This window comes from Mytilus galloprovincialis, chromosome 9 (assembly GCF_965363235.1).
Source record: "Mytilus galloprovincialis chromosome 9, xbMytGall1.hap1.1, whole genome shotgun sequence".
In the NCBI taxonomy this organism is placed as follows: Eukaryota; Metazoa; Mollusca; class Bivalvia; order Mytilida; family Mytilidae; genus Mytilus; species Mytilus galloprovincialis.
The window spans coordinates 93,857,586-93,879,400 of NC_134846.1; the positions used below are offsets into that span (position 1 = coordinate 93,857,586).

General features: G+C 31.9%; 1 protein-coding gene across 5 annotated transcripts in view; it reads left to right on the forward strand.

Annotated features, from left to right (window-relative positions):
* The window catches only part of LOC143046389 (annexin A4-like), a 53,111-nt gene that overhangs the window by 20,362 nt on the left and 10,934 nt on the right, over nt 1–21,815 (forward strand). For all 5 annotated transcript variants that reach the window (XR_012969154.1, XM_076219528.1, XM_076219529.1 and 2 more), the window contains 7 exons: nt 8,127–8,208; nt 9,054–9,148; nt 9,761–9,874; nt 16,130–16,220; nt 19,198–19,277; nt 20,190–20,246; nt 21,240–21,429. Coding sequence is in view for 4 of the 5 variants with exons in the window: in XM_076219528.1 (XP_076075643.1) it covers nt 8,127–8,208; nt 9,054–9,148; nt 9,761–9,874; nt 16,130–16,220; nt 19,198–19,277; nt 20,190–20,246; nt 21,240–21,429 (709 nt within the window). In the remaining variant the exon portion in view is untranslated. The remainder of the gene's footprint in view (nt 1–8,126; nt 8,209–9,053; nt 9,149–9,760; nt 9,875–16,129; nt 16,221–19,197; nt 19,278–20,189; nt 20,247–21,239; nt 21,430–21,815) is intronic.

Here is a 21,815-nt window from a genome sequence, read left to right on the forward strand (position 1 = left end):
TCTCAGATAAAGTTTTCTTATACTTTGCCAAAATAAAGATTCATAAATATAATAAAATATGTGGGTTACTGTGCTATTTTTTAAACTACAAGTCCTGCAAAATTGCCCAAATTTGCATAGATTGTACATGAAAAACACTTTTTTGTGAATTAAAAAGAAATCTATGAAATAGAATTTAGAAATGAAATGTAAGAAAATATGCTTTAAGAAAGTGAAACAAAAAAAGGGTGTCACGGAACTTGATTTCTTGCTTCAAGTAAAACTTGAAAATTTCACAATCAATCCAGTATAAATATTTTACTATATGAGTTATCTCCCCTTTAAATGAAAAAGTTGAAAAATTGATTCAAAGAAACACAAATATTTGGTATTTGTTTAAACATTTTGGATTATGCAATAAATCATTTTATTTTATTTTATAAAAATAAACATTCCATTCTCAATTTTATTCATACACATAATTTAAATCTGTCTGAAAATTGAAGATTAAGGCAAAGAAATAGATAGACCAATTGTTTACTGCTATTGTACTATCTGAGATGGCTGTTTATAGTGATTCTACATTTAAATCTTGCAATGATTATTCGTTGGGGAGTGCTTGTCACATAAGTACTTGTCTTTAAACAGTTTAGTTTAATATTGATAGGAACAGTATTTTAATTGAGGCAGATAATAAATATTCAGGATTACTCTTTGTATCAAAGTGGTGAACAATGTTAATACATGCAGCTTTATCATTAAAAAGGATTTGAAAAATATGAAATATAAATAAGATTGTAAACTTGTTATACCTATATCTTTACCTACCAGTTGATAGTTAGGTGAAAAAATCAATTTCATGTTGGAATACTTACTCCAGGTATTAGTTTAGTGCAAGGTGAAAAATTTACAACAAGTTAGGATATATTTTAGGGTAAGGGTAAGGCTTTGTCTGTGGTAATGATTTAGGGCTACAGTTAGTGTTAGGTTAGACATGTTAATGGTCAGTTTTTATACGCATGTTTACAGGACTTATTATGGTATGATATAGTTGTCGCCAGTCTGTCAGTTCTTCCGTCTGCAACATGTCAGACATTAACTCAAAAACCCTATAACCAATCTACACGAACTTAGGTGAATTGTTTATATCTGTTGACATAAGTTCCCTTTCCATTTTTTAAAATTTTAGTTTAAAATTTATGAGTTATGGGATGTTATTCATAAAAAAAGGAATGATTTTCCAGTTTTTGAACAACACCTTTAAAGTGCTTTGAGCAGTTTTCAATAAACTTTGTGACTGGTTTATATCTATTAAGATAACCTCCCTTTAGTTTTTCAGAAATTTCTGATATGACATAATCATTGAGAAGTGATTGAACTTTATTCCTAGAAAACAGGACGGGTGTATCATGGGCTCAAGACACAGCTGTTTATTAAAGTTAGGAATAAGTTAGGGTTTGTTTGTGATAATGACATAAGTTAAGTCTAGTGTTAGGTTAGTCATATTAAATAATGGTCAGTTTTATATACCTATATCAAATCTTTTCTATTATATTAAGTATACAATGGGAAAGAAGAAATTTTGAGACCATCACAAAAATGTGCATATTTTATTAAATCTATGTTTAAATACACAAATTATATTTTAACTTTATGAATACTAAGGAAGTGAATATTAAGTATTTTCAGGACAAACTATTTAAACCCTTGCTTAAAATAAAACTGTTGAACAAATTCATCTTGACCTATTCTTCCTTGCAGTTAAATATTTAAAAAAAAACTGTTAAATGAATTCATCTTGACCTATTGAGGTTATTATCAGGTCTGTTACTATTTATATCATTGAGATTTCCCAGTACAGATGTAATTTAAATAACACCAGTAATCTGTAGACTGGTGATTTGTGTTCAAGGTGACTAGTCTTATTGATATTCTACATCAACAGCTATGGCGGTAAGCTTTCATTATATTTGTCACTATATAGTATAAAGTTAGTATCAATGTATTTACTATAACTATACACTAAATATAAGATCAATAGTTTTAAGTACTGCAGTGCATATTGTAAATAGTATTTACCTGTGATTATAATATTGAAAAGATAGTGTGAATATTAGTAGAATTCAAGTGTGAATATATCAGAATTTAAAAATTATGCAACAGCAAATGCAGGTAGATTAAGACAAATATGTCATGCACTGAAAATTTTATTTATTAGTATGATTTATGTTGATGTGTACACTAATTTTTTATGTGTATTAACTCCTCTACATCAAAAATTTTATTATATTATATCTCGATTTGAAATATCCTGTTATGACTCATATGCAGTTGTGTATAATATTAATATTTATCTTGGTTATTAAGTTCAATGTTACTATAAAACTGTATTGAGAATTCTACGCCTATGTTTCTTTACTATTTTATACCTGTCAGAATAATGTTTACACGGCTAGGTTTATACTGTATGATGACTAGTTACTATTTTCTGTGTTTTTTTAATAAAGAATTTCAAAATTCAGGGCAACTCCTCTCATTGGGGAAATCCCCCATAAATGTGGCCTAATACAATCATTTTATCATAGATAGTAATATAAAGAAATAGGGATGACACATAACAAGAATTAAACTGATCTAAATGCAGGGGCAGATCCAAACCCAGGAAAAGGGGGGGGGGGGTCCAACCTTATGGCCCCATTCAAATGCATTGATCGTCCAGAAAAAGGGGAGGGGTTCTAACCCCGGGAACCCTCTCCCTGGATCAACCACTGAAATGTTATGATGAATCAAAATATTGACATTTGCATAAAAGTTGTAAACTTCTGAAATCTTTAAATTTCAAAAACGGGTGGATCTCCATCTGGGGAACATTCTTCATGAGGGAAATTTGCATTTAATCTTTTGTCACCTTGTCTTAAAATGCATATATTTTATCTAACTTTTTTCTGTTAATAGCTTAACTAATAAATTGTACAGTTTAAAGTTTACATGAATTATTTGACAAATACATGTAAAGAAATTGAGGAAGACCTTAGGCACCCTGTAAAAGTTATAATATACAATGTTCACACAAGGTGTACTACAGAGGTAAATAATACATATAGTCATTTATAGTGTATAAACTAGTTAGGTTTTAAAATTAGTTTGTCAAGTTAAGACAACATTACTACTTGTAACATGTAAAATGAAAACTTGTTAAAGGGGGAGAATTGGGAGATTTTATTCTCAAGGTAAAAGTTGTATCCCTGTTAATAGGAGGCTGGTCGACAGATTAAAAAAACAATTAAAAACAAAAGAGTTTCCAATTGAAATCTTTAGAGACTTTTTAAATGTATCAGAAATAGTCTGGTATGTATCTTTCAGTGTATAGGTAACTGGGAGGATGAAATTACAAACTTTTCTTTCTATTAGTCAGGAAACTATGCTTCCATTTAACTGTAATGAAGTATCTCCTATTACTATATAGTTTGTGTTAGCGTAAACATGTTTTATTAATTGAATTCAAGCTAATAATTATAAAATAATTGATCCAAGAATTCAAATTTAGAACAATATTCAATGAGTGACCGATTACACATTAATTCATGCATGAGTTAATCTGAGGAGTGTATATAAATGTTGTTCAGAAAGGAGTTGAAGTTTGTCCAAATTGGAGTTTTTGAATAATTTATTATTTTAAGAACATTGACCTTTGTCTATTTTTAGCTCACCTGGCCTAAAAGGCCAAGTGAGCTTTTCTCATCACTTGGCGTCCGGCGTCCGGCGTCGTCCGTCGTCGTCGTTAACTTTTACAAAAATCTTCTCCTCTGAAACTACTGGGCCAAATTAAACCAAACTTGGCCACAATCATCATTGGGGTATCTAGTTTAAAAAATGTGTCCGGTGACCGGGCCAACCATCCAAGATGGCCGTCATGGCTAAAAAATAGAACATAGGGGTAAAATGCAGTTTTTGGCTTATAACTCAAAAACGAAAGCATTTAGAGCAAACCTGATATGGGGGTAGAATTGTTAAACAGGTGAAGATCTATCTGCCCTGAAATTTTCAGATGAATCGGATAACCCGTTATTGGGTTGCTGCCCCTGAATTAGTAATTTTAAGGAAATTTTGCTGTTCTTGGTTATTATCTTGAATATTATTATAGATAGAGATAAACAGTAAACAGCAATAATGTTCAGCAAAGTAAGATTTACAAATAAGTCAACATGACTGAAATGGTCAGTTGACCCCTTTAGGAGTTATTGCCCTTTATAGTCAAGTTTTAACCATTTTTCGTAAATCTTAGTAATATTTTACAAAAATCTTCTCCTCTGAAACTACTGGGCCAAATAAATCCAAACTTGGCCACAATCATCTTTTGGGTTAGTAGTTTGAAAAATGTGTCCGGTGACCCGGCCATCAAACCAAGATGGCCGCCATGGCTAAAAATAGAACATGGGGTAAAATGCAGTTTTTGGCTTATAACTCAAAACCCAAAGCATTTAGAGCAAATTGACAGGGGTAAAATTGTTTATCAGTTCAAGATCTATCTGCCCTGAAATTTTCAGATGAATCAGACAACCTGTTGTTGGGTTGCTGGCCCTGAATTAGTAATTTTAAGGAAATTTTGCTCTTTTTGGTTATTATCTTGAATATTATTATAGATAGAGATAAACTATAAACAGCAATAATGTTCACCCAAGTAAGATTTACAAATAAGTCAACATGACTGAAATGGTCAGTTGACCACTTTAGGAGTTATTGCCCTTTATAGTCAATTTTTAACCATTTTTCGTAAATCTTAGTAATCTTTTACAAAAATCTTCTCCTCTGAAACTAATTGGCCAAGTAATCCAAACTTGGCCACAATCATCTTTTGGGTTAGTAGTTTGAAAAATGTGTCCGGTGACCCAGCCATCCAACCAAGATGGCCCCTTGGCTAAAAATAGAACATGGGGTAAAATGCAGTTTTTGGCTTATAACTCAAAACCCAAAGCATTTAGAACAAATCTGACATGGGGGTAAAATTGTTTATCAGGTCAACATTTATCTGCTCTGAAATTTTTAGATGAATCGGACAACCCGTTGTTGGGTTGCTGACCCTGAATTGTTAGTTTTAAGGAAATTTTGCTGTTTTTGGTCATTATCTTGAATATTATTATTGATAGAGATAAACTGTTAACAAAAATAATGTTCAGCAAAGTAAGATTTACAAATAAGTCAACATGACCAAAATGGTCAATTGACCCCCTTAGGAGTTATTGTTCTTTATAGTCAATTTTTAACAATTTTCATAAAATTTGTAAATTTTTCACTAACATTTTCCACTGAATCTAATGGGCCAGTTCATTATAGATAGAGATAATTTTAAGCAGCAAGAATGTTCAGTAAAGTAAGATGTACAAACACATCACCATCACCAAAACACAATTTTGTCATGAATCCATCTGCTTCCTTTAATATTCACATAGACCAAGGTGAGCGACACAGGCTCTTTAGAGCCTCTAGTTATGGAATGTAAAAGAAAATAAAAGAAACTGTATCTTTTTCTACGAATGCTCAATTTATTTTGATGTAACATCAATGACAAAGTCTTGAAATTAGCACCATTTGTTGTAACATCTGCATGTAATTTTTACTCTATAACTTTAGTTAACTTTGGCCATACCAGAATTAAATGATATTGAACATATTTATTACAGCCTTTTGACAACAAAAAAGGGGGAGGAGGGAGGGTTATTGTTCAATCATATTCATATTAATTTTTTTCCAATTACAATTAAAAAACGTGGTATAAATGTTCAGGATATCTCATTTCCTTGTTCATTGTTGTTACACAAGACGAACATCATATCATAGTTGAAGAGACAATACTGGGTGTTATTTAAGATTATATAAATTCTTCATAATGGATGTAAAGCAGAGTACTCTTGGTACTACTCTTGTGAGTATAAAGACTCAAATCTTTGTAACATATTTTTGTTTCATTCTTCTGTGAGCAAGGCATTTAAATCTGAAAAGTCAAGTTGCATCAACTGTTATGGTACAAGGAAGTAATTATTTACATAGGCGACAATAACAGCCTTATTTGGGCCTGCCTTTTCACTATCAAAGATCCATTGAAAAAAATTTCGAATTCTGAATTATCAACACCTTTGGGTGTAATTGCAATGGTCAAAGCACCTGGGTTACCTTACAATTTGCGTGCTGTTGTTTTAAAAATATTTTGTTTATAATTGTATTAATTTGTGTGTTTTGTATTTTTCATAGTTGCATTTAGTGTGCCAAAAAATATGAAAACTTGACGTTCGTGACGTCACATACAATATGAAAACTCGACGTTCGTGACGTCACATACCAAACAATGACGTCATTCAAAAAATTTACTATTTTGAGGAAAAATTTTCTTAAGCAAAAAAAAAACAAAACTGACTTTATGTAAAAAAAAAAAAAAAAAAAAAAAAGTAGGGGTGTGATAAAGGGTATGCGATAAAGGATAGGGGTGTGATAAAGGGTATGCGATAAAGGGTGCGCATCAAAGTTGCGCGATATGGATTAAACAGCAGGCTATTTATCACATATGCAAAACTACTGTATTTACTACTAAACATATGATAATGAGTATTAATTTTAATCCTTGTTTTCAAAATTCCAATAGGGAACATATCTTTTATAATTGTATAAATAAACCAATTGTTCAAGACGTTTCGGCCATTGGCCTTCTTCAGTTGTTTATTATTCCTCTAAACTACATGGCTGCCATTCTTTTTTAAAACATTGAAAAGATGTTATAGATAAATGTCCTTGGAAACGTCATGACGTCATAATACTTTAACGTCATAATAACATGACGTCACAATACTTTTGTATGAATGAAAGTTAAATTATATAAGTTTTGATCAATTACAGTCATTCCTTTTTAACGTTAATTCCAAATGGTCTAATTGTATTTAATTTTTGCATCCATTGTGCCTCAATATATCTCCTGTAATTTGCGGATTTATCGTAAATCTGTTGCAGAACCTGAACTGTGATGTCCTCTTTACAATGATCCTCTTGGTTAAAATGTTCTGCCACAGCTGTATCTCTATCATGTCTGATATCTGCAAGATGTTCTTTTATTCTTTCGTTGAGTGATCTTTCTGTTTCATTCATACAAAAGTATTGTGACGTCATGTTATTATGACGTTAAAGTATTATGACGTCATGACGTTTCCAAGGACATTTATCTATAACATCTTTTCAATGTTTTAAAAAAGAATGGCAGCCATGTAGTTTAGAGGAATAATAAACAACTGAAGAAGGCCAATGGCCAAAACGTCTTGAACAATTGGTTTATTTATACAATTATAAAATATATATTAATTTTAAATTAAAAAAAGGATATGCTACTAAATACATAAACTCATCTTGCCCAGCATATTATTAATTATTAACTTTTATCATGTTTAGATTTTGTTCAAATTGACTCAAAGATGAATTCTTGACAAAAGATGTGAATCAACATGACAAATTGTACTGTTTCCTCTTGTTTGAGATATAGAAATTGTTAAACAATCATGAATGTTATCTTTCCTGTTTCCTTTATTTAACAGATTTTATGATTAAATCTTAGTTTTAGTCTTGTTCTTATGTATACAATCATTCTTGAGTGTTATTGTAATAAAGATGTTGCTCCATCCAAATAAGGTCTTTTTATAACTTACTTTATCCTACAAAAAGCCAACAATTGTACAAATTACAGAAACATAAATATTGTTTTGCTTTATTAGAAAAAATAAATAAAAACATGAAATAAATGGGAATTTTATGCAATTTCACTTAAAAGCCCCTGTTCAGTAAAGGATAATAGTGATGTCTAAAGATTGTGTTATCCAACAATATAAACGTTGTATTCAATTATATTAGTAAATAATAATACTGTGGATTCATTATTATTCGTTGGATACCAATTTTCAAGGATTTCATGGGTACAAGTGAACCACGAATTCAAATGTTCAACGAATAACATATTTCAATAGGCTTTGTATACAGAGATTGGAAAAACCACGAAATCAAATATCCACGATTATGCAAGTTTTCAGCAATCCACGAAAATTGATACCCACGAAAATAAATGAATCCACAGTAAGTTAAATAATAAAATAATGAGAACTTATATTTTGTAGACTGAAGGAACATTGAAGCCTGCCAAAAACTTTAATGCAGAAAATGATGCCAACATTCTGAGGAAAGCCATGAAGGGCTTTGGTGAGTTGTATATAGATATGAACATAAGGAGGTGTGACCAATGAGACAGGAGATCATTGAATCACAGCTGATCTAAAAAAAAAAAGCTTTTAAATATTACGTCAATATGTTTAAATAAAGTAATGTTTGGTCAGATTTTAAAATTATGACAATATGAGAAGAAATAGCTCTGATTAATTGTTCACTTGCAAGTAAATATCTCTACCTCATTTAATTCAAATGACCTTCAGTTTAACTCATTAGCTAGAGATTGGTTACTCTTGAATTAGTCTTGTTCAGCCATGAAATGGAAAGAATGTCAACATTGAAAGTGAAAAGAAAGTTGAACCATTAAGTTGACTGATTTGAGATCCACAAAAAAGCAATTTTATACTGGTAAAGCAGATGATTAACATATTTTTAAACCTATATATAACATGAAATCAAACAGACCTTGAAAAATCCAATTGCAGGAGGTCGCTACCTATTTATATTTATATTAGGTTATGTGATTGTCGGCAGCCTTTGGAGGTCATCTTGATGGTTAATTAGATGGTGTTTAGACTGAAAAAAACCCACCAAGAAATGTGATACATATTATGGAGTCCATGCACTGTTAATTGTTTATTTTAGATTTATTGTAATTTGGATATACGTTTAAGTATGTTATAAATTAAATATGAGAATTTGAGTCAAATTGGTGAACAAAAATTTGACATCTATTGCCCATTTAAAGGAATAAATTATATAATAATAATAATAAAAAATATAAATTATGAAAAACATCCAAGATTTAACCACTGCATGTTGTCATACCAAGGGGAGGCAAGTTGAAAGAATTGTTTATAAAATGATTTAATTTCTAGGTACTGATGAGAAAGCCATCATTGATGTTTTAGCCTTCAGATCAAGTGAACAGAGACAACAGATTAGAACCATGTTTAAGACTATGTTTGGAAAGGTAAACTTCACCTCTAGAGATTACCTATTTAGGGGGGTTAACTCTGTAATTTGATATAGTTCTAACCAAAAGTCATCTAGAGATTTTTTTAATTAGAATTGTGATCCTTTACGAAAAAAATATAAGAAATTATGGCTTAATTATAAGCTGAAATTTCATAAAGTCAGAACTACTTAAATTTAATTAAAATTTGTGCAGAACAGTGTTTTCCTTATATGCTAAATTAAAACTACATACAAAATTTCAACTTGAGCCATGTTGCTTTTAATTATAAACAGATGCTAAATATTTTTTATCTGAATTAATTACAATGGGGCTTTTTGTAGCTATCTTTAAACTAGCCACCAGAATGCATCTTTTGATAGATATAAGATTTAATATATTTTATTACTTGTGACCTTTTGACATAAAAGTTAAATTTAACCTCCTATGGTTAAAGACAGATTTACACAGCAGAAAGGTTATGCAGACTTTGTAATCATACAATATCTATGTCTCACTGTGAGTTTAAATTTTGCATAGTTTTGAAGTGACTGTATTTGTGTGCATATTTTGTCAACTGTTTCTATGCCATAGAAAATTAGTCAAACTTGACCTTTTTTATTTGAACAGGATTTAATCAAAGAACTGAAGAGTGAATTAGGAGGTAAATTTGAAGATTGTGTTGTTGCTTTGATGATGCCATGGGATGAATTTGATGCTTATGAGCTAAAACGAGCAATGAAGGTTAGTATAAATACTGTTTAATGCAATATTTTATTTTATGGCGTAAGACACATAGTCATTATTGGTTGGATGAGTTCTGCCTTCTATTTCCTGTGTTGTTCCCATAATTCCATCTCATGTTGTGACCCCATACAAAGATCATTTTATGACCTCAAAAGCAGTACATTTCCTGTTATTTTATTATGTAATTTTTTTTAAATCACTTTCAAATGGGATATTTCTGGCATTCAATTGAATATTTCTGGCATTCCAATGGGATATTTCTGCCATTCCAATGGGATATTTCTGCCATTCCAATGGGATATTTCTGCCATTCCAATGGGATATTTCTGCCATTCCAATGGGATATTTCTGACATCCCAATGGGATATTTCTGACATCCCAATGGGATATTTCTGCCATTCCAATGGGATATTTCTGCCATTCCAATGGGATATTTCTGCCATTCCAATGGGATATTTCTGACATCCCAATGGGATATTTCTGGCATTCCAATGGGATATTTCTGGCATTCCAATATAATATTTCTGCCAATTGCAAGTGTTCCAATATCTGATACTGGTTTGCTTTCTCAATATTAATATGTAAAAATGTTTAGGAAAAAAAAACATTTTTCTATCTTAAAACCTTGTTTTCTGCATAAAATGCATCAATGGAATTACAAAGCATTGCATATTGTAAGAATTTCTCATTCCTTTTCCAAAACTTAGCAAGATGTGCTCCGAAATAGCAGAAGAAAGTTACAGAAAAAAAAGCAAGACTTTTTGTCTCGCCTTGACGGAGTAAAAAAGCGAGACAAAGGTATGCTGTTTCCGGCGTCGGCAACAGTGGGGACGGCGTGATTAGGTCTAGTTTATGGTGAACGGCAAGTGGTAGGTCAATCATATTTGGTATGCAGTTGTATAAGCATTGGCACATCTCATTTCCATGGAGATAATTTGGCCATGCCCCCTCAGTCATGGTCTATTGACTTCGAAACTTTTGCTTATTTTACATGTATTAGTTTGTGATTAGGTCAGTTTATGGGGAACCACAAGTGGTAGGTCAATGATATTTGGTATGCAGTTGTATAAGCATTTGCATATCTGGTTTTCATGGAGATAATTTGGCTCTGCCCCCTTAGTCATGGTCTATTGACTTTTGAATTTTTTCTAAGTTATGTATAAGTTTGTGATTAGGTCAGTTCAAGGGGAACCCTTAGTGGAAGGCCAATGTTAATTGGTATTCAGTTTTATAAGCTTTGGCACATCTCATTTTCATTGAGAATATTTGGCCTTGCCCCTCAGTCACAGTCTAATGACTTTGAAACTTATCTTAGTTTACATGTATTAGTTTGTGATTAGATCAGTTTAAGATGAACTGCTTACAATGTATGTTAAGTCAATGATATTTGGTATGCAAATTTATTGGTTTTGCAAGTATTGTTTCCATGGAGATTATATAGCCCCACCCCTTCTTCATGGTTCATTGACTTTGAAACTTTTACATAGTTTACAAGTTAATGTTTGTATTTAGATTTGGGAACCTTATAATAAGTCAATGGTATTTGGTATGCAGTTGTATTAGCATTGGCACATTTCATTTACAAGGAGATTGTTTAGCGCTATATAACTCAATCATGGTTCATTGACTTTGAATATTTGCATAACTTGTGTAAGATGTTAGAGTATTGCTATTTGGATTTCAACATTGGCATAATCAAAATTACAAAAAGGTGAGACATATCTCTGTGATAACAGTTTATTGTTAATAGAAATAATTCAAACTGAATAAGCATTTCAAAACAACAGGATCAAATGCAAAATATATTTATGAAAAAACCTCACATGCTTAAAATATCAAGGACTAAATAATAGTTTCCATTCAATTACCTTTCAAAGATATGCCAACCTCAGTACATGTATAAGATTAGTAGCTTATACAGGTTCAATCATAATACATAAAAGACACAGACCTGAATGTGACACCAACAGAACAAATAAATAAGAGAGTCATCATAGTCTTCACCAAGGGTCTATACAATATAAATACTTAACATGGTCACATCTAAATCATTGAAGATAGGTAAGGTTGTTTTTTTTAAAGATTTCTTAAAATTAAGAAATTGTGTCCCTGTACTCCTGTACTAAATTTTAGGTTTCATTGATTTTTATGCAGTTAAACTGCATTATGCGAGCACCCTAGATTTGTGGTCTACCCAATAAATGCTGAAATACTTGCCATTTTTAATATCTAGCTGGCTACTATGTTATATATAACTAATTGAACACTTTTTTATTACTTTTAATTCTGGATTACAAAAAATATTACCAAAAAAACCTTCAATGATCGTCGAATCACCCAAAAGTTTTGAAGTTGCACATAGGAAGTAGTGCTCATTAGGAAGCCTTATGTAGTTTATTATCGCCTGTGTTTTTGGCTAAGATATCAAAGAACAATTGTATGCAATATTTAATCGCCAAAAATCTTTAAAGACAAGTAGTTTAGATTTCCCAAATGGCAAAAGTCGTAGGAATATTGTTTGTCGTCAATACGTAGTACTACGTCAGTAGTCTATTATATAATAAGTTCAACTGTTCATGTTGTTGGCGGCAATTTCAAATTAGAAGACGAAATTTTCGTATCTTTTCAATTTGGAGGCAAGGGTTCAAATTAGCGGTGGTCCGAGTTCTGTGACCTTTCACTTTTGCAATCGGACTTTCAGCTTGGTTACTAGCCACGCCAGTTGCCCGACGGACCTTCCAGTGGAATCCACTTGAAAGAAAATAAAAAATAACTTTGCAAACCTTTTCGCCAAAGTCTCCAAATAAATGATCGCAAAACATATATTAATCATTATTATTCATGACAGCGATGTCCATTTTGTTTAACCGCTAGCTATATACAGAAAATCACAGACAAATTTTTTTTTAAATTCGAGTAAAATCATATCTGACTGACAAAAACAACATTGTAAACACAATGACAATGGCTGCCGTGAAGAAGACAATTACAATATCGGATCCGATTCCGGAAGAGGATAAGGGTAATTCCGGGTTTTGGCAATCAACTACAAAAAAAATCCAGGCAGGTGACAAAATACATCTATGCATGGTAAATGAATATAAATACTGGAATTGAAAACCAAAGGATATATGTGAAAGAAAGAAAAAGCAGAAAATATTTTATACAGAAACTCAAAATTACTTTTTGACAAATTTTAATGTCAAAATCCAATACTGTACAATGTGACAGCTGGGATCAGTATATCTAACAATATATATGTTCCTGGTCACAGTATAAATTTTCTTTATCAGTGATAGATGTTGATAACGCATGTAAGATGCTTTTAAAATGTAAACATATATTACTGCAATTTTGAAGGGGTATTTTTTTCTCAATTTTGAAGGGTCAGTTAAAGTAGCTGGAAGTTTCTTACTTTATTTTCACAAATAATGCAACTATATTATATAATACCTGAATGTAGGCAAGATATAAAGGTGGTGTCCTTTGGGCCACTCTACCCCTTCCCATTTGATAACTTTGAAACGGATGAGATCCCCACCTCACAACCATATATATTCATGTATGGGACTAGATAACTAATCAAACGAAATATAGGGGAGTTCCTGGGGTCACCCACCCCCTCCTGTTTGGGAACTTTGAAACAGTTTGGATCCCCACCCCTAAACCATATATATTCAGGTATGGGACAATATAACAAATCAAATGAAATATAGGGGGAGTCCCTGTGTTCACCCTACCCTCTACTGTTTGATAACTTAGAAACGGATGAGATCCCAACCCCTAAATCGTACATACTTATGTATGGGACAAAATAACTAATCAAATGAAATATAGGGGAGTCCCTGGGGTCAACCCACACCCCTCCTGTTTGAGAACTTTGAAACGGTCAAGATCCCTACCCCTAAACCATATATTCAAATGATATAGGGAGAGTCCCTGGAGTTGCCCCATCTCCTCCCATTTGAGAACTTGGAAATGATCGAGATCCCCACCCCTAAACCATACATACTCATGTATGGGACAATATAACTAATCAAATGAAATAAAGGGGGAGTTCCTGTGGTCACCCCATCCCCTCCTGTTTGAGAACTTGGAAACGGCTGAGATCCCCACCCCTAAACAATATATATTCATGTATGGGTCAATATAACTAATTAAATGAAATATAGGGGGAGTCCCTGGGGTCACCCTACCCCTCCTGTTTGAGAACTTAGAAATCGATGAGATCCCCACCCCTATGCCATATATATTCATGTATGGGACAATATAACAAATCAAATGAAATATAGGGGAAGTCTCAGGTCACCCTACCCCTTCCTGTTTGAGAACTTGAAAACCGTCAAGATCCCCACCCCTAAACCATATGTATTCATGTATGGGACAATATAACAAATCATTTACATTTACTATGGGCAGGTCAGTCAGACCTCACCTTTGATCCTTGTAGTAGTGAACATTTGTCTGATTTGTGTCTCATAACTTTGGTACTATAAAACACACACTCAGTTTTTGTCGAGCCTTCGACTTTAGTCGAAAAAGCGAGACTAAGCGATCCTACATTCCGTCGTCGTCGGCGTCGTCGTCGTCGGCGGCGTCCACAAATATTCACTCTGTGGTTAAAGTTTTTGAAATTTTAATAACTTTCTTAAACTATACTGAATTTCTACCAAACTTGGACAGAAGCTTGTTTATGATCATAAGAAAGTATCCAGAAGTAAATTTTGTAAAAATAAAATTCCATTTTTTCTGTATTTTACTTATAAATGGACTTAGTTTTTCTGCGAGGAAACATTACATTCACTCTGTGGTTAAAGTTTTTAAAATTTTAATAACTTTCATAAACTATCCTTGATATGTACCAAACTTGGACAGAAGCTTGTTTATGATCATAAGATAGTATCAAGAAGAAAATTTTGTGAAAATAAATTTCCACTTTTCCGTATTTTACTTATAAATGGAAATAGTTTTTCTGCAAGGAAACATTACATTCACTCTGTGGTTAAAGTTTTTAAAATTTTAATAACTTTCATAAACTATTCTTGATTTGTACCAAACTTGGACAGAAGCTTGTTTATGATCATAAGATAGTATCAAGAAGAAAATTTTGTGAAAATAAATTTCCACTTTTCCGTATTTTACTTTTAAATGGACTTAGTTTTTCTGCGAGAAAACATGACATTCACTCTGTGGTTAAAGTTTTTAAAATTTTAATAACTTTCATAAACTATCCTTGATTTGTACCAAACTTGGACAGAAGCTTGTTTATGATCATAAAATAGTATCAAGAAGAAAATTTTGTAAAAATAAATTTCCACTTTTCCGTATTTTACTTATAAATGGACTTAGTTTTTTTGCCAGAAACAAAACATTCACTCTGTGGTTTAAGTTTTTAAAATTTTTATAATGTTCTTAAACTATCCTGGATTTCTACCAAACTTAGACAAAAGCTTGTTTCTGATCATAAGATATTATTCAGAAGTAAATTTTGTAAAAAAAAAATTCACTTTTTCCGTATTTTACTTATAAATTGACTTAGTTTTTCTTCCAGTTATTATTACATACAGTCTGCAGTTAAAGTTTATAAAACATTTATTAGATTCATAAACTATCCTGGATTTTTTTACCAAACTTGGAAGCTTCTTTCAATCAAAAGACAGTATCGTGAGGGAAATTTTTATTGATGTTTTTCCTCATTTTTGTTGAGTCTGCGATTAACAGCAAAAGTAGGCGAGACACTGGGTTCCGTGGAACCCTTACGAATTTTCTTTACAGGGAAACCAGTCCATTCATACTATTACATTTTCGTACTAAGTCAACATGTACTACTAACAGTCAACTTAAACCAATGTTAACTACCAACTAGAACCATTGCAATCATTGCGAACTTGTACCACTGCAGACTCACCATAAAAATATACATTGATATATGCATTGCTTTTGAAACCTTGATAACATATAAATTATTTGCCTTAACAATTAATTCATTAGATAAACATAAATGTACAATATATGAATGTTTAATGTTGAAGCAACATTGCCACAGTTTCATAATTAGGCTTGCCTTGGTTTTTGGTTAACTGCCTTCAGCGCTTACAGCGCTTTGAATGTTTTTAATTACTTCTGAGAAATTTTGATTGATGTCCTGGTTTACAATAAAAGTGAAAATGTTAAAGTTTGAATCAATGGTATTATTGTACTTTTGTTTAATCCCTTTTTTATGTTATTATTTTTTTTATATTTTTTTTACAGGGTGTTGGAACAGATGAGGATGCCATGATTGAAATATTGTGTTCAAGGACAAACAAACAAATACAGGAAATTATAGCTACATACAAAAGATGTAAGTAACAGGTCATAGGTCAAATAAACAGATACAGGAAATTATTGCTACATACAAAAGATGTAAGTAACAGGTCATAGGTCAAATAAACAGATACAGGAAATTATTGCTACCTACAAAAGATGTAAGCAACAGGGCATAGGTCAAATAAACAGATACAGGAAATTATTGCTACGTACAAAAGATGTAAGTAACAGGTCATAGGTCAAATAAACAGATACAGGAAATTATTGCTACGTACAAAAGATGTAAGTAACAGGTCATAGGTCAAATAAACAGATACAGGAAATTATTGCTACGTACAAAAGATGGAAGTAACAGGTCATAGGTCAAATAAACAGATACAGGAAATTATTGCTACATACAAAAGATGTAAGTAACAGGTCAAAAATGAAATAAACAGATACAGGAAATTATTGCTATGTACAAAAGATGTAAGTAACAGGTCATAGGTCAAATAAACAGATACAGGAAATTATTGCTACGTACAAAAGATGTAAGTAACAGGTCATAGGTCAAATAAACAGAAACAGGAAATTATAGATACATACAATAGATGTAAGTAACAGGTCATAGGTCAAATAAACAGATACAGGAAATTATTGCTACGTACAAAAGATGTAAGTAACAGGTCATAGGTCAAATAAACAGATACAGGAAATTATTGCTACCTACAAAAGATGTAAGTAACAGGTCATAGGTCAAATAAACAGATACAGGAAATTATTGCTACGTACAAAAGATGTAAGTAACAGGTCATAGGTCAAATGAACAGATACAGGAAATTATTGCTACGTACAAAAGATGTAAGTAACAGGTCATAGGTCAAATAAACAGATACAGGAAATTATTGCTACGTACAAAAGATGGAAGTAACAGGTCATAGGTCAAATAAACAGATACAGGAAATTATTGCTACATACAAAAGATGTAAGTAACAGGTCAAAGGTCAAATAAACAGATACAGGAAATTATTGCTATGTACAAAAGATGTAAGTAACAGGTCATAGGTCAAATAAACAGATACAGGAAATTATTGCTACGTACAAAAGATGTAAGTAACAGGTCATAGGTCAAATAAACAGAAACAGGAAATTATAGATACATACAATAGATGTAAGTAACAGGTCATAGGTCAAATAAACAGATACAGGAAATTATAGCTACGTACAAAAGATGTGAGTAACAGGTCATAGGTCAAATAAACAGATACAGGAAATTATTGCTACATACAAAAGATGTAAGTAACAGGTCATAGGTCAAATAAACAGATACAGGAAATTATTGCTACGTACAAAAGATGTAAGTAGCAGGTCATAGGTCAAATATACAGATACAGGAAATTATTGCTACCTACAAAAGATGTAAGTAACAGGTCATAGGTCAAATAAACAGATACAGGAAATTATTGCTACGTACAAAAGATGTAAGTAACAGGTCATAGGTCAAATAAACAGATATAGGAAATTATTGCTACGTACAAAAGATGTAAGCAACAGGTCATAGGTCAAATAAACAGATACAGGAAATTATAGCTACATACAAAAGATGTAAGTAACAGGTCATAGGTCAAATAAACAGATACAGGAAATTATTGCTACGTACAAAAGATGTAAGTAACAGGTCATAGGTCAAATAAACAGATACAGGAAATTATTGCTACCTACAAAAGATGTAAGTAACAGGTCATAGGTCAAATAAACAGATACAGGAAATTATTGCTACGTACAAAAGATGTAAGTAACAGGTCATAGGTCAAATAAACAGATACAGGAAATTATTGCTACGTACAAAAGATGTAAGCAACAGGTCATAGGTCAAATAAACAGATACAGGAAATTATTGCTACGTACAAAAGATGTAAGTAACAGGTCAAAGGTCAAATAAACAGATACAGGAAATTATTGCTATGTACAAAAGATGTTAATAACAGGTCATAGGTCAAATAAACAGATACAGGAAATTATAGCTACGTACAAAAGATGTAAGTAAGAAGTCAAGGTCAAATAAACAGATACAGGAAATTATTGCTACATACAAAATGTAAGTAGCAGGTCATAGGTCAAATAAACAGATACAGGAAATTATTGCTATGTACAAAAGATGTAAATAACAGGTCATAGGTCAAATAAACAGATACAGGAAATTATTGCTACGTACAAAAGATGTAAGCAACAGGTCATAGGTCAAATAAACAGATACAGGAAATTATAGCTACGTACAAAAGATGTAAGTAGCAGGTCATAGGTCAAATAAACAGATACAGGAAATTATTGCTACATACAAAAGATGTAAGTAACAGGTCATAGGTCAAATAAACAAATACAGTAAATTATAGCTAAATACAAAAGATGGAGAAACAGGTCATAGGTCAAATAAACAGATACAGGAAATTATTGCTACGTTCAAAAGATGGAGAAACAGGTCATAGATTAAATACAGAAAAATGTTGCTACATACAAAAGATATGAGTAACAGTTCTAAGGACAAATAAACAGATACAGGAAGCTAAGTTTTACATATTAAAAAGGTTAATATTAGGATCACATGCTGGTGTTATAAAATTACAGAATTCAAAGGGGGAGCCTGCTCAATGCTTTATGCCAAATTACATATTCTGTTGAATCAGTTTTTGTTTTTTTGACAAAAGAACATATTTTGTAATTATTAATTATTTTTTAACTTTTTCATTTTCATACAGCCTCATTACTCCAGTGTTGCTTCTAGTTTCTGTAATACAAACATGCATCAGAAAAATGCTTTAAAGGTGAACATCTCTCTTTAGAACAGCAATCTAATCTTGACTTCCTTTTCATTGTTCATTAGACAACATTAAGGTTTGTTATTGATCAGGAGAGTACCTGGTAGGGATTCTATTGTATATTTATTTTACTTTTTTGTATACACTGGTTGCTTTAGGAACTCTATGCTTTCGGTAAGTCCAGAATACAGTAATAACTTGTTTGTTTATTTTTAGTATACAGTAAGAAATTAGAAGATGACATCATTAGTGATACTTCAGGGCATTTCAAAAGACTTATGGTTTCCATGGCATCTGTAAGTGAATGGTTTTTATTATTTTTCTCAACTCCAAGGAAAAATCTAATCAGAAAGCTCCTTATCAAATGGCAAAATCAAAAGCCAAAACAAAATCAAACAAATAGAAAACAACTGTCATACTCCTGACTTAGCACAGGCAATTTCTAATGTAAAAAATGGTAGATTAAACCTGGTTTTATAACTAGCTTAACCTATTACTTTATAACAGCCACATGTAATTCCATTGACCATGTTGAAAACAATGTGAGAGTAATACAAACAGACATGATAGGTAAAAATGTCAAAAATTGGGGTACAGCAGTCAATATTGTGTTATAATCTTAATCACTACAGAAACAAATTACTATGTCAACGAAGAAGAACAAAACTGGATACAAGCACTCTGTAGACAAAGCACAAAAAGTGAAAGAGAAGAATACAAAAATAACAAACAAAAGCCTGTTAAAATATTTTTTAGCAAAAACAACAACAAAATTTTAAAGTTTGAAATTTGTTATTTCCCAAAAAGTAGCAAAATGTATTCTCTATCTGCAGTCTAGGAATTGGAATGAGATGTTCACATCTACTTACTGATCAATTAGCATAGAAAAGGTGTATATTCACATCACATGTTCTTGTCCTCAAATGCATGAAATATTTGCCAATGGACATTAAAAATTGCACTGCGAGGGTTTATATTCACATCATATGTTCTCCTTCTGATATGAATGACATATTTGCCACTGGACATTTAACACAGCTGAATGATGAAGGTACATCCCCATGTTTTCTCATGTTATTCTTTTAATTATATAAGCTGTTCAATGACTTACTGAGTTAATACCACATTGAGTTATTTTTTCTGGGCTCCCTGAATACTGGAAGAGAAAAGAGTGAAAGATTTATCAATCATACCTTCTATGTTTATAGGGAGGAAGAATGGAAAACCAGACTGTTGATCCAACTAAAGCCCAACAAGATGCACAGGTAAGGCTATCATTTTAACAACAGTTAATGTAAGGCAAGAAAATAGAACATTAATGAAGTGTACTCTCGTCAGTCCTACTACGTGTATCCACTAGAAATACATCAAAATGATGTTGGATAGAATATGACATTGTCATCTGCATCTGTGTAGGAAACACAATATTTTCTGATTCAACTGTCCCTTATTATTGTAGTTATATGTGGTATGATTGCCAATGAGACAACTCTCAACAATAGACCAACATGACACAGAATTTAACAATTATAGTTCACTGTATGGCCTTCAACAATGATCAAAGCCCATGCCACAAAGTCAGCTATAAAAGGCCCCGAAATAACAATGTAAAACAATTCAAATGAGAAAACTATGTAAAAAAATGAACGAAAAACAAATATGTAACACATAAACAAACGACAACCACTGAATTACAGACTCCGGACTTGGGACAGGCACATACATACAGAATGTGGCAGGGTTTAAACATGTTAGTGGGATCCCAACCCTCCGCTAACCTGGAACAGTGGTGCAACAGTACAACATAAAAACTAACTATAAAAATCAGTTGAAAAATGTTAAACATGTTTTGTTTTAGTCATTCAAAGACCGTTATTATTGAATAAATCATATTTAAGTGGCAGATCGATAGAGTTCTTGTGGCTCAGTGCCCCTGGTCATAAGTTAGAGAGTTTTCTACGGTAAAATGGTCTTGGCTACCTTTAATGAAGAAGAGTTGTTGGTTATATTATTGTGTTATGCATATTTTGGGAATAATGGGAAAAGGTTATCTTAGAATTGTCGTTTTAGAATCTAATGCATTCTGGATAATATTTTCAAAATTGTACACCAAAACGTTGTGACTGGTTGAAAACGTTCCAAAGAATTGAAATTCATCCAATGAGGTAACATTATTTTCATTTTGGTGTACAAACAATGATATTACCAAAATGTCCTTCAGGTTCTGAAAAGGCGAATTGATATTTTGTTTATTCCAGAGATTACTACAAGCAGGAGAGAAGAAACTTGGGACAGACGAGTCAACATTTAATGCCATCATGGCTTCTCAGAGCTATGAACAACTACGTGCTGTCTTCGATGCTTATCATAAAATGGCCGGCAAAGACATTGAAAGTTCCATTAAAAGTGAAATGTCAGGCAATCTTGAAATAGGAATGTTAGCTATTGGTAAGTTACTTGTGTATCAGGCAACTTTCAAATCTGAATGTTAGCTCTATGTAAGAAACTTGTGTCGGGCTGTTTTCTGATGTTTGGTAATGTTGTTGCCTCTATGACACATTCCCTATTAGAGGAATGCCTAGAGGACTTCACCAATAGACAAATTTCTATATCTCAAGTTTTTATCCTCATCAAATTTTAAGTGATATAATTAAATATTAAGGACATGCAATTAAAACAAACTCTTCAAATAACATGAAGATATAACATACAGCTAGAAGATGCCTGCAAAATCGTGATACAATTGGGCAAGCGTTGACACACAGAGTGTGGACACAGTAAATATTTTTACACGGTTAATGCATTTTATTATTTTTCTTGAAAGAGATGAAAAT